This window comes from Plectropomus leopardus, chromosome 18, assembly GCF_026936395.1.
Source record: "Plectropomus leopardus strain MGB_pleo_1.0 chromosome 18, ASM2693639v1, whole genome shotgun sequence".
NCBI lineage: Eukaryota > Metazoa > Chordata > Actinopteri > Perciformes > Serranidae > Plectropomus > Plectropomus leopardus.
Window position 1 is genome coordinate 25,740,559 of NC_142193.1, and position 15,097 is coordinate 25,755,655.

General features: G+C 39.6%; 1 protein-coding gene across 2 annotated transcripts in view; it reads left to right on the plus strand.

The window, feature by feature from the left end:
• Positions 1-15,097, plus strand: part of prkcbb (protein kinase C, beta b) — a 134,000-nt gene that overhangs the window by 79,151 nt on the left and 39,752 nt on the right. For both annotated transcript variants that reach the window (XM_042505737.2, XM_042505736.2), the window contains exons 11-12: positions 4,276-4,419; positions 13,440-13,613. In XM_042505737.2, coding sequence (XP_042361671.1) covers positions 4,276-4,419; positions 13,440-13,613 — 318 coding nt within the window. The remainder of the gene's footprint in view (positions 1-4,275; positions 4,420-13,439; positions 13,614-15,097) is intronic.

Consider the following 15,097-nt stretch of genomic DNA (forward strand, 5'->3'; position numbering starts at 1 on the left):
ATTTTGATTAAAGCTTTTCCTCCTGTGACTATAGCTGACTGGGGATGAAACTATTTCTTCTGCTGCAAGCCAATGTGATGATTGAGACTCATAAACCAGGCTTGATTTCCCTTTTCAGTATCTTAGTGCAAGACATTACTTTTTTTGCGATGATTTCTTTGTCATTCTTCTTGTTTTCTCCCACAGTTTTTTCGTAAAACTTGCCCAGTTTTTTTTTGTTTTGTAGTGTACAATATGTTCTGAACAAATTCAACTTTTAGTGCCGTGAAATGATATTCTTTAGCTCTTCCTCCACTCTAAGAGTCTGGATGTTGACTCCATGGGGAGGTATTGTCGCCTCCTATCCTCCATGTCTCTTCTCTCTTTCTCTTCACTCTTCACTTTGCTTCTCTTTCTCTCCTTCACTTATCTGTTTTGTTCTCTGTCACCTTCGGTGCCCCCCTTGTGTGTTTCTCCCTCTTTATCTGTTTTTCCTTCCCTCCGTCTCCTCAAGGTCATGGTCTTCAGACGTTCACTGAGACACATTCTCAGGGGGACCAGCGATCCCACACACACACACACACACACACACACACACACATGTTGCCATCTTCGAGCGTGAAGCTCTCAGGGAGATGGCAGAGAGAAGAAAAGACACAGAGACAGACGGTTGCAGACGGGGAGAGATTTCACTTTGGTTACATGACCTGCATGCCCCCATTTATGCCATCCAGAATAAAACAAGTTAAGGAGCAGAAAGCAAGATGTACGATGAAGTTATCCTCATATTAGGCTGAGACACATTTCTCTCTCTAAATTCAGTTCATTTTTAACGAAGATTTATTGGCATCAATTTTGCTCAAAACAAAAATGAGTTCATTAGTTTTTACTGTCTGGTAGAAGCACAGCCATAGATCCCTAACAAACAACCAGCTTTGTGTTTGTTTGTCTTAGACAGTGGTCTCCAGCTTCTGTGTCCTCTACCTCCCGATTACAACGTCTGCTCTACGATGTTAATTTAGAAACGCTTACATCATACATATGAATGTATTCATGGTTTTCAGAAATATACGTTTTGTATGTCACTCAGCAGAGGCTCCATTAGGATGGTAACTGGGAAGAGACAGATGATAAAGATGATTGTACAGATGTATTTTTATCATAGATTAAATGCATAAATACTCTATTTACAAAAGCAAAAAACACCTCAAGTAGATGATAAAACTTTTTTTGTGTCATATTTTGCTGCTGCCATTCTACCTTTTTTTTTACCATTTACAGTGTGCACAAAAATATTTAGGCACATGGCTGTAGACAGAGAGCAGCATTGATCTCTGAAGGCTCTGAGATTGTTGCCTTCAGCAGGCTCTGCTGCTCACAAATACCTGCTCGTGTGTGTGTGTGTGTGTGTGTGTGTGTGTGTGTGTGTGTGTGTGTGTGTGTGTGTCTGTGTGTGTCAGAACAGATGGAGACAGATAGAGCCTTTTATCCATTGATGAGTCTGGAACCGTATGGGTTGCATCACACACACACACACACACACACATACACACACACACACACACACACACACACACACACACACACACACACACACACACACACACACACACACACACACACACACACAGAGTGCAGGGAGCAGCAGAGTACTTGGATGCTTCACTCTGACAATTTTCCAGACAAGGCAGCGGAGAAATTACTGCACAGGACAGAAGAAGTGCAGAGAGCCTCAGTGCGGATCAGCAATTTAAGATAAGATAGGATAAGATGTACTCATCCTGCACCTCTGTGTCTGGGTGTGCAGGAATTTTATTAATGTGTTAAGACTGTTTTTAAATTGAAGCATGGCTTAACAAAATGGAGATTATAATTAGATTAGATTCTAAGATTATAATAGTTTCTAACGACAGAGACAGGACAAGGGAGCGTGACAAGGTCGAGGCAGAGACAAATGAACTGAGAGTGAATGGAGGAGAGAGACGGGGAAGTGGTAACAGACATGAATAAATGGAGAGTCAGAGACACGGTACACATTTATAAAGATGAAGTAGAAATGAATTATAGAGAGAAAGAGAAATGGTACAGAAACTTTGAGAGTGAGTGGGAGTGAGTGGTTGAAGGACAGAAACAAGGCAAAGTGGTGACAGTCGTGATTGAATAGAGTGGCAGACTCACAGGGAAGCCATATTTGTTATGGAAAGCCTGAAGTGCCTGCATGGAATAAATGAAACAGAATGAACCAAAAGGGTAAAAACTTTACCCTTTTAACACATTTATCACTTCTACTCTAGTGTCTCCAACAAGGTGATATTAAAATGTCCCAAATTTTGAAAAAGCATTAACATTCAGGGGAAATTTGCAAGTTTTAAGGCCTTCGTGTATTTTTATTAGACCAGTAGTATGAAAAATAAATGTTATTGCTCCTATAATAAGTATCTATGTTTAACCCAGAGACTTATTTATTTTACAAACATATAAGATTTGTCTGACTGTGATTTTTCTTCTCTCTTCTCTCTTGTTTGTAACTTTGATGTGGCTAATTTGTGTTACTGGCTAAAATTTCACTATAAAATTAAGCTTCTCATATCATTATTTGTACGTTGTAGTGTTGGTATTGATCTTGGATGACCTTACTCTCATGCCAAAAAAAATCTCCTACAATCCAAAATGTAGCATTTTTAAAGGAATACTCTATCCCCCAAATTATTATTTGTTTTTCATTTACTCATCCCATTTTACATTGAATTTGCTTTAAGTGAATGTAGAATCCAAAAACAGAAATTTGGGGCCACATTTAATGTTGTTATCACTAACCTGTTGTCTTAAAAATGCACATTTCAAGGTTGTTATTTATGAATATATTGACATCAAACTACTTCTCATGTGTCAGTGACATCCTTTCACAACTTTCACAGCTGTATCGTTGTGGAACCAACCCCCTAGAAAATCCCTTTAACAGCAGAAAGTCTCATACAACTCTTACAGTATAATGCAAGTCTTATTTATCCAGTTGTATGCTCAATACTTCCAAAATAGACAGCTTTTTCTGATGGAGTGCTGAACTAAAAGTTAAACTTATCTATGCTTTCTTCAAAGCCATGCTCCACAGACAAAAACAGTGATTTTACCTCACTGAACATGGGAGCTGGTGGTCTATTGCTGCCTTGGTCTGTGTTATTTTGTGACTCAATGAATCTGAACTAACCCTTCAAAACAATAAAGTCACAAACTAACTGATCGAGGCAGCAGCAAACCAGTAGCTTCTGTGGTCATGTAGATAAAATCACTGTTTTTATCAATGACGTCTGACTTTGAAGAGATCATAGATAAGCTTCACTTTTAGTTCATTCCCACATGGAGATGACTGTCTGTTTTGGAAAGCATCCGACTGGATAAATGAGACTTGGATTATATTGCATGAGTTGTGTGAGAGTTTTTAAACTGATGTTGTGATATAGTTCTGCTGTTATTAGGCACAGACCCCTATGACTTCAATTCATTAAGAATTTTCTCTGCTTTTGGATTCTTTTTTCACCTGAGGCATGAAAGAAAAACAAAGTTTTCTTCACAAACATAACACAGGGTGGGTCATTGATACACAAATGATCATTTGGGGGATGAAGTATTCCTTTAAGCAACTGTCAAACATCTTTTGATATGAATGGCATATTTAGCAAATTTGCCATAAGCAATGAGACTTGGGTCCAGATAATTAGTAGCATTACTAATAGGAGTTTCTCAAATGATGACAACATTTCACATAAATGATTCACAAGAAGGATGTTATTCTTGGCCCCAAATTCTTGGCACGCAAGAGAAATGAATGTTTCACTGGTTCTTCCTTCAAGGCGTTTTTCTCACATCTGTCATTGTGCAAACCTCTGAAAGCTGTTTTAATACTGAAACAACAGCCACCATCCCCTTTTTTATGCCGAATCCAGTGTCACGTAAGGTAAAATGTAATCACAATGATACCTACAAATCTGTTGTTTATGGTACCATATGCATAGTACATAATTGATGTTGAAATGTTACAGATAGCTCCTTGTTGGTTCTAATCTCAGAACCAAAGGAACAAATGCAGTTGTGAAAAGTGAACAAGTAAAAAACTTATTTTCCTCAACAAATACCAGTAAAAGGCCCTATATCATCATGACTTTTTAAACAATATTTTTTGCTTATATATTCTTACATGCCGACTGAACCCTCTACTGGTCACAGCTTGTAGTCTCTTTGAATTTTGGTGGTTGTGTTTAACGTACGTTTCCCTTCTTTGCTCCTTGTTTAATCTAGAGAGCTAAAATTGGACCAGGCAAGAACACAGATGGCAAGTCAGCCAACGCTGCATCCCGGTTTGACTCCAATGGCAACCAAGATCGCATGAAGCTGGCTGACTTTAACTTCCTGATGGTGCTGGGCAAGGGAAGCTTCGGCAAGGTAAGGGCCATTTATATTTGCATCAGGTGTGTATCTGCATAGGGCACTGTGATGCGAGCAGCATTGTTCACATACCTGGAGCATCAAAATTTAACCACTCAGCAGCAGATGAATTGTTACTATACTCCATGACACCAGAACATTGAGGTATAGAGTGTTTTGCACAAACTAACATAAAATGAACACTTGAGGAGGTTCATATATTGTTTGTGCTAAAGCACACCCATGTTACATAAACTGAAGAACAGCCACTGTGGCCACAAGAGTGGAATTAAAGGAAAATAGTACTACTATGTATCGTTAGTAGCACAAGAGGGGAATAGTCTGAAAGTCACTCAGTTGACTCAGTAATGTGAGTTGAAGGGACAGTTTAGAATTTTTGAAGTGGGGTTGTATGAGGTACTTTTCCAGTGTAATACCTACAGTAGATGGCAGTCAGTGGGACCCCAAATGGAGAAGAAGGGAAGAGTAACACCATGGAGGCCAAGCAAGAAATATATTATGACCACCTAAAAATATTGTAAGTGCACGCTGCATATAGATTATTTTTATCACCATACCTTGCCTCAGACAGCCCTTTCCAATGGGGAACTAAATCAAAAGTGCAACTTATCACTGCACTCTTGAGCTTGCAGAACACAGGAGCTGCTGCTCTACCACTGTTAGGTCAGGTCTACCGCAGTCACACATTAACACAAACAAACTACTGATCAAGGCAGTGGTAGACCAGCAGCTCCTGTGTTCTGTGAGGTAAAATTACTGTTTTTGTCAGTTGAGTCTGGCTTTGAAGAGGGCAATATAATGGCTTCAGTTCCCCGTTTGATAGGGCTGTTATGGCAAGGTAATGAAGTGAAAATATTGCAAAGTGTATAAAAGTGTAAACTTTGATACTGATGTTTTTAAGTGACTAAGATATGCTTTTGCTGCTACCTGCGTCCACAGCAGTATACTGCTTAGCTTCTGTGGTGGTGCTCCTTCCTGCTTCTCTAAACCAGGAGGTGTGTACAGAGTTTGCCAGCATTGTTGTCGTCATTTTTAAGAGTCTGCTGTAGACCATACTTCACATCCCGATATACCGCCCCCACTGTTTATGGGCTTAATTTTAGACATGTAGCTTTCATTTTTATAGGTGCACTCGTGTCATGCTCTCAGGAAACCTATTACAGGCATAGTAGACATCAAGCAGGGCCGCAGATAAAACAAGCTCTAATTGTGTGATGTGATGAATAACTCTGTGAGCATTGTGAGCATCAGCACTCTCCATCCATACACACAGAGTTAAGCAGAAAGAAAAGATGGCCAGAGAGAGAAGACTGAGATAGAAGAAATTAAAGAAAATGGAGCACAGGTAGACAAAGATGGATGAAGGGAAAGAGACGAAATGGGTGACATGACAACTGGAGAGAGTGATGAAAGGAGAGAGAGACAGAGATGTGAGAGCATGGCGGCGAGGTTGACATGAATGAATTGAGAGAGGTAAGAAACGTCAGACTGAATGAAAAGAAGGAGAGCGAGAAAGGAGGGAGGGAAGCCTTGGAGAGGGAAGACTGACGTGAATGAATGAAAATTAAGGCAAGAAAAGGGAAGAATGGGGAGATGTGGCGAGAGAGAAAATTGGGTAAACGACGGGTGGAGCAGCAGGGGTGGAGAGAGAGAAAGTGACAGAAAGAGAACGACAGAGAGAGAGAGAGACACCATTGTCTGTGTACCAGACCTGTATGCCAGCTGCCTGTTTCCATGGTAACAGGCATTTAAAGCAACACTGATGCGTCAATGTGGAGAGAGTCGAGGGTCGATCATTACTGGAATACCCAACACACACATGCATGCACGCACATTCCTAAAACATGCACAGACACAGAGAAAATGTACACATATTCCTTATTATGGCCTTTTCTTTGTACACACATATTGGAGTATTTTGGTAATACAGGCCCAGAGTATTTGAAAAGAGGCACACACACTCCATTAGACAGAAATAGAAACACACACACATGCACAAACAGGCGTTCACGTGACGTGCGTGTCATTTTAATGGTTCCTGAGTTTGTGTGGGAGGCGGGTACCTTCAGAGCTGCTTTTTCTGCCTCAGTGTCTGAGGACATCTGCATCACAATGCTGCTGCTAACATTTCTCTGTGGACATGCTTACAGTGTGGTAATAACACACACACACACTCGGATCTCATGGAGTGTGCAAGTGCATGCCTCAAGCTGATCTGTAATGTCATGTCTCTATGTACACACACACCACAAGCATACAAGCAGAAACACACACGTATGAAACTGCATAATCCTGATATATTACAGGATATGAGCATTTTGGTCAGTTGTGTGTGAATTACAGTCGCATCTTAGCACCATTGACAGGGCTGCTCAGATTCTACGCTCTCCAAAGCTCTGACATTTTTATTGACTTTAAGTGGAAAGAAACTTTACAGTTCTAGCATCTCCAAGTGGTACTTCTGCTGATGCACTGTCGCAAAATAGCAGGATCGCTTCCCCTTTTCCTCAGTTTAGCAACTACCCACAGAGAAGTGATTGACACAGTGCAACATCATCAACACACACAAGATTGAAGAGAGAAAGAATAAACATGTTCACTGAAGAGGCAAAGTAATTTTATAATTACTTTAGATACTTTTTTATTTTTTAATGAAAGAAACCATTAGTTTCTGTAACCTAGTATTCTACCATTGTAAAGGACTCCATTTGTTGCAGATCATCTACATTCAGTTGCTTCAAGAAATAAATACCAAAATAAAGGTTTGAATTGCAGGATAGAGGTTTTACGCAAAATGCAAAATTTTAGTTATGTGGCCTTTTTGCGTTCTCCGTCAACAGGATTCTTTTTCTTTTGCTGTGCAGAATTTCTGCATTTACTTTAGTTGTTTTACACTCTGTCATTTCTACTACTACCGTAGCCAGTAATGACAACTGCAGAATTACACCTTTGCTGCGGATAGCTAGCACTGGACCTGGGCAAACAAACAGCACAGTTCTGATCCTGCTTTTGTTGCACAATGTTTGACACACTTCCTTTTGAGCCATAAATCGAAACAAAATAAAACTCTCCCAAACTGTCTGGGTAACTCTTGTTAGTAATCCAGCTAGTAAGTCCACTCTTTCAACAATCACCAGCTTCGATTTAGTCGAAATAAATCCTTAATTCACCAAGTTAAATGTAAAAAAACATGCAGTTATTCCCTACAGTCTCTCTCTGCTGTTGCTGGCAGCTGGCTGTTTACAGTTTGCTAGCTTCTCCCTCCACCACTAGGTGTCATGGTGTCTTTTAGCTCAGCTGCATGTTCCACCAGTAGAGACAGGAGACTGAGCTATGGTGGTGCGTGCTGTGCACTACGTACAATGAATTTAATAGAAAGACGAGTGCTTATATTTGGGACGGTATTGAAAAACATACCTTGGGAATTTCTTGGGTACACTGTTATATCATGATAGTGCCCCAGTGTACCTTTAGCACACTCACATCCGCCCCTCTGAGTCCTACAGTGATCATCTGTGTGGGGCTAGACTGACTATATAGACTCTATGATATATGAGGGTTGAGAACAATACAACACAGCCCACTGTAATACAACACAGAGCAGTATCAGGCTGTGCAGTGGAGTGGGTTCATTTGTTTTCTCTGGGTAAACTCACTCCGCAAGGTCAACAGAGAAACACAGTGGCATCATTTACGACACATGACAGTTAATATCCCGAGGACTGCTTTTCTGTCAAATGACCCAGAACAACTTTCTTGGATAAAAGGGCGTTGCCAATCGTGACAAACGCCATGGTTCATAGTAGAGCATCCAGATTATGAATGACACTGTGACCAAAATGCCCTTGAATAAGACACTGCCGTAGATGAGATCACAAAATGAAACTCTGAAGCTAAATGCATCAGGTGACTGCTTCATGTGACGTGTATTAAAGAGTGAACTTGCACAGTAATGATTCCACAAAGCCCCTGTAGTTGCTTTGTGTCCTGAGCATCTTTTGATTTTCGATGAAACCCTGTGGTTTCATGTCTTTGTGCTCTTGTGTTGGTCTCGTCCTTGTCCTTGTGGTTGCATAAAATGAGCTTTGGGCCAGATGGTGTCCTTCCTCACTGTTTCAACTTTATAGAGTTGTATTACCATAGAGTCACACTGCCACCATATGGGACAAGACCACGCATTCACAACACACGCACACGCTTTCTCTCTACACATCTGCTGTTGTCAAAGGATACCACCAGCATAGATCACACTTCAACAGATATCTAAACTTTAATGCTAAAAATTGTCTTTATCTGTGGCTGCCCTCTATGCAAACACATTCACACCCTTACTCGAGGTGTTTAGCAGAAAATGCCTTCAGTATTGTCTTAAAATGCTGGATTGGGTATCAGCGAGTTCGCTATGGTACCGCGAAATTTACTAATAAACTTCAGAGGTTGCAGATGTTTTATACAATATCAAAGTGCTAAGCGTACTATTTTAAGAATATCCACAAAACACTGCAGTGACTAGAAACTTAAATTTCCTGCACTTCATCAGTGCGTAGCTTTTTGAACAAACGCTCCAGTGATGAGTTTTTGTTGTAGTTAGGTGTTAGTAGGGCTGGGTATGGTCTGGGTTTTTTTCGAAACCGGTGCAAAACAATACTTTTAAAACAGTAACAGTGCCTACAGTACAGTAACAACTGTAACTTAACCGATACTTTTTTTTAGAAAAGCATAAAACAGTATTCATTTATATAAAAAGAACAGCTTTTTATCATTTATTTGAACTCGAAATTGAGCAAAATAGTAACTTTCAAACTACAAAAATTTACTCACCTAATAGAAAAACCTAACTTAAATACAATAACTAAACACTAATAGTAACATAGCTTAAAACAACAATTTCTTGTTGGAATATTAATAAATGAATAACCATCAATAATAATATCAATAACTCAAAGAGACTAAGCAGCCAGACATTTCTCCATTTTATGGTTAGCTGCAGCTTGTCACTACAATGAGAATAATGGATTCGATAGTTGCTGTTTCCATTTTTACACATTTTATTTGTCTTTGTGACACAGAATTGTGTTAGTAGTATCCAACAGTTCATTTTTTTCTGACGCACTTGCATTGGATTAGTACCTGGTATCAGCTGATACTCAAGTTCTTGTATTTGACTCGGTATTGGGAAGGAAAAAATTGTGTCAGAACACCTCTAACCCCTGCACACACACACACACACACACACACACACACACACACACACACACACACACACACACACACACACATATACCTGTGTGTGTCTTTGCCCATCTGTGCTGCACTCCCTGTAGTATCCCAAACCCAGTAACCCCTCAACATTATCATACCTGAATATTCATACGGCATAAACAGCAAAGCGCCTAAGTTTCTAATCTCTCAGGGAAAAAGAAATTAGGAAGTGGATATAAGGTCACTCCTGTTGCTCTGTACTTGGAGATATTGGAAAGAATATTGAGTGTGATATGTTTCCCATTTACATCTTTAAGCTGACATACACAGACAGCAACTAATAACAAGTGAGAGGGAAGTAGTCCCCGGCAGCACATGTTGCTGTTTGCAGACATAGAGCAGCTCATAGCGGTCTTTTCTTTACGCAGTGGACTTTCTAAGATTCAGTCTATCTTGCTTCCCCAGAGAAACTGTAAATTAAAACACATTAATAAATCAATCAAACTCCGCTTAACTTGAGTTTGCAGTTGCAAAATATTCAAGTCACTCGGTTCACCCTGTGTTTCATGCAAATTAACCAAAGAAAAAGTTTTTGAAAGGAAATACGATTGGATGAAAGATCTTTTGTTGAGGTCCCAAAACTCAATTAGCCCTGTGGGAACTACAAACACAGCATGCTAGCCATGTAATGTAAAGCTCAGCCGTTTCTCTCCCACGTTTTTCTCGCTCGTTCTCTGCCTTGTTTTAAGATAAAAGTACTTTTATTAGTTTTAGAGTGATAGGAAGAGGAAGGCTGTGCAGTCAGTCGACTCGTTTCAGCAGAGCTGTCTCACATGTGGAAAAAAGATACTTTATCTGTGCTGATAATTTACATAAGTTACAAGTTTCCTGTTTCTTTCTGAAGCATAGAACCTTAGAGAAGTTTTTGCTATCAGCTCACTGTCGTAGCAACAAAAAATAGTCAGGAAACATGATGAGCTTGAAATTGTGAGCTTTGATATGAATTTTTAAGATCTAAATTAGGTTACCTAAACATTTTCACGCTTCACTGTTACTTTCTCACATGGTCTTATGTGTCTGACTTTACTATCTTTATTCTTTGCACCTAGCAGGGGCTGTACCGAATATCATGTACTTTACATTCAAAGCTTTTGTTGCGTTTTTTACGAATTGAGATTCAAATGTCTGGTGTCATATTTTATAAAATCATCATGATAAAAACATTCAGTACAGTCCTAGCACTTTGCAGCTAGTAATACCTATATTTATTATATTTGTGTGCTGTCTTTCCTTCAATATACATGCCATTTCTTGAAATAAACTTTAGAGAAATAGTTCAACATCTGGGGAACTTTGCATTTTCACTTTATTGTTGGGAGTTAGACAAGAAGATTTATATGTCTCTCATATATCTGTCCGTTAATTATAAGGTTACGGCATCTGTGGGTTAGCTTAGCTTAGCACAAAGACATCAAAGCCGGGAAAACAGCTGACCCGGCTCAGTCCAAAGGTAATAAAATCCACCAACAAGCACCTCTCAAGCCAAACACATTCTGGCTATAGCCTTATATTGAACAGACAGATAAAAAAATGATATCTTTTCTCTCATCTAACTCTCCACAAGAAAGCGAATAAATGTATTTCCCAAAATGTTGAACTCCTGCTTTAAAGCTCCACTTTCTCAAGCTGTTATGGTGTGCTCTGCACTCTGCACTCTGCACAGACACCTTCAGCAGCCACACTTTCTCATATAATTCCCCCATACAGATTTCAGTCCAGAGAGCTGAACTTTTATGACCTGGTCACAAGCCTGCTGCAACTTTTATGAGATGACCTGCGAGCTGAGACTTGACCTACATTTTGAACCGCTATTTGCAGCAGCTGCTGGGTTCTTCAGGAAAGAATATATGAGGGCAGGAGAGGACAAAGGAGGAGGAAAATGAGAAAGGGAGAAACTAGAGGGAAGTAATGGCAAAGAAAAAGGAGAGGAAAACAGGATACGGCAAATAAGAGAGCTGAGAGGGGAAGACGAGACAGAAACGTTTACTCTGTTTGAGAGACTGTTAGCAGCATGAGACTGACCTTGGCTGCAAGACATTTAAACTGCTAAGCACACAAACACATGTACACACAAAAAAACGTACACACTCACACACAACAACACACAGGCATCACAGTCATTGCATTCTGGCATCTGTCTGTTCGACCTCCACGGGAATCAGCAGTCACAGATTATATATGAAACCGTGTGTGTGTGTGTGTGTGTGTGTGTGTGTGTGTGTGTCACAGGTGTAATTACAAGCAGATGTGCTCTCAGACTTCACAATTAAAACAAATAGGATTCTGCACTGCTTGACTGCTGCCAATCTCTTTCTCTGCCATTCCTCATGCCCTTCATTTCCTCCTTCAATCTTCACCCACATTTCTTTAATCCCACTCTCCTCACCCATCCACCTTCCTTTATCTCCATCCGCCCCCCGGCACTGTGTGCCCTAAAGAAAAAAAGACATGTGAAATAATCCCCTCTTTCTCCTCTCACAGTTTTTTTTAAAAAACTTTTTCTCCTCCCTGAAGTCCGTGAAGGGCAAAGACAAGCTGAACAGTACAAAATCTTGCAGAAGCAGTCAAAAGTCTGATCAGTACAGCTAGCATTTTGTATCGACAAAGATTTTCCGCCGTGAACTGCACAGAGTACAGAGGCTGTGCCATTAATTAATCATTCTTCACGATCTAAGTGCCACACAGCTTGTTTCTGTCTTAACTTGGAAGAAAAGAGGAAGAGCACTGCTTCAACATGTGCAGAAATCCTATAGGATTACTTTACTTTAAATCTTATGGGAATGCTTTAAAAGCAAAATGGCCACTTGTATATCAATGACTCATTTTGTGTTACCTTAAATTTTTGAAAAAAACTTTCTTTTGCTCGCATGCCCCCATAGTGAACGGAGAAGCCAAAAAAAGTTATTCTTGGGTCCAAATTTAAAAACAGCAAAACTTTATCAAAACATCAATTTATAAACTCACAAAACGCATGCAGAAAATTACTTTAAAACATCTGTAATTCTATTAAATGATTTAAAATACATAATTATGATAATAAGAAATATATTTTTTTATTTTTTTCTCAGCTTTTTTAAAATCTAAATCTACTAATTTCTTGCCAAGTTGATCATTGCCTTTTTTTCCCATGTTTCTTAAAATAAATCAAACCAATGTGCTCAGTCTTCAAAGGGGGAAACACTTGTTAAAGCGATCTGAATGCAGCACAGGAAAAGTGATGTTGATCCAGGTATCAAAAGGTGAAGAGAGCTCAGTATTCCTTTGCTGTTGAAGCGACTGAGGTTTTATTAGACCGATGTCGTACACAGCGACATGCAGTAACACTATTGAAGCCTTTTATCACCTCCGTTCCCTCCCTCCTTCATTTATTTCCCATTTCTCCTCAGGTGACATCTTGAAATATGGTGATTCAGTTTTCTCTCCCCTTCCCTCCTGTCCTTACTCTCTTTATTTCTGCTGTGACTCTCAAAACCAAAACATTCAGAGAAGCTTTAGTTTATCACTCCACTCCTTCCTCCCTGCCCTTTACAGTACCCCCTCTATCTCTACCCCATTCCTCCCTTCCTTCCTTGCCATCTTTCTCCCTCTTTCTATCTTTTCTTTCCTACACCCTTCTTTCTTCCAAGGTGATGTTACTATAAAGGCATGACAGCAGCTGAGTGCCATAAAGATTGTGAATATTGATGAATTCATTCTTCCTTGTATTTCCCCATCTACTCTCTCTGCCCTCTCCTCTCCCTCTCGTCTCTCTCTAGGTGATGCTGGCAGAGCGTAAAACGACAGAGGAGCTGTACGCCATAAAGATCCTGAAGAAGGACGTTGTGATCCAGGACGATGACGTGGAGTGCACCATGGTGGAGAAGAGAGTGTTAGCGTTGCCTGGAAAGCCTCCGTTCTTAACACAGCTGCACTCCACTTTCCAGAGCATGGTAGGTGACGGATATTCACCAAAGTTGTATGACATCGTATAAAATATTTTCATCTTAGCAGCCCCCTTTTTTATAATGCTGTCACTGCTTAATTGTCCTGACATCGCCTTTATTAAAGCAACTACAAGGAGCTTTAATTGTGTGTTGATATTTGCGGTCCTTGTGAACAAAAGCTGCATTGTTTCCATGGGCATCATCACATTGTGTTTTAAAGATTTTGATCTGGCTAACATTATGTCTAGGAAGCAAGTGAAATTAGGGCACAACCTATTTTGCAACTTTTTTTTTCAGATACAGCTGTTTGCAGTATCCAAACTGATGAGATAATGTTTTTGTGGCTATATAAAAGTAACAACTGTAATACTATGATGGTGAAACAAAGTGACTTCTGTTTTAGCCGCCAACACAAATTCATTTATTGCTTTAATGCAACATTTTGCAATGTTTCATAAATAATAGAAATGTTAGAAAGCAGTCTTAAAGGAAGACTACCCATTTTAGTTTTTTTTGTTACATTAGTTATATCCCTAAAATGTAATATCAGCAATGAAAAATCTAAAGAAAAAACTCCTTCTGCTACTGCCTAACATACTCACTGCAAAACTTTGCCCGAGAAGATTTAAGGCTCTTTTCCGTAATAGTTTTGCAATAGTTTGCTTATAAAGGTCAAAGATCCTGTTTCAAATTGAGACTGTTTCATAGCAAGTTAAATCCTCCTTATAGCTGCTTTAAAGCAATAGCTCAACATTTTGTTAAAAACCCTTAATAACTTTCTTGCAAAGAATAGGTTACTGTCATTATTGGTGCATTAAATATACAGCCTGGTTAGTTTAGTAATTACAAGGCTGGAAAAGGTAAAAAAAACAGCTACCTGGCACAAACACAATGTGACAAAATTCACCTACCAGCATCTCTAATGCTTGCTGTTGACACATAATATCCTGTTTGTGTAATCCATACAAAAACAGAAGTGTAAAAACATGTGATTCTGTTTTCATTTGCTGCTGGTTCAGGCTCTATAGACTCTATGAACTTCTGTTTAATGGGACAATGTTTTGCTCTCACAAACACAGAAACCGAAACAGTTATTCATTTTAGATATTTTGCAAACTGAAGTGACGCCCTTTGTAGGCTCCTACACCTCCATATTATATTGGATCTGAAGGGAGCCACAGCGCAGTGCCCTGCTGAAGGGCACCGGCGCACTGCTGGTGAGCGCTGTGGTCTTAACAGCAGCCACCCTGCCTGCTGTCACCAGCTCACAGCTGGAATACACAGGCTGGATTCATATTTGATTCATGCTCATCTTCTGACGTATAATCCATATTACACTGAAGATGAGTCAACGGAGGAGTAAATATAGCTCTCATACTCAGCACCGAGTACAAGTCATATAAACACACCGGTTTGAATATGTTTCTATTGATCAATGAGCATTAAACATGGTGTGAATTCATTTTAGGTAAAGTGGACAAGAGTTGACC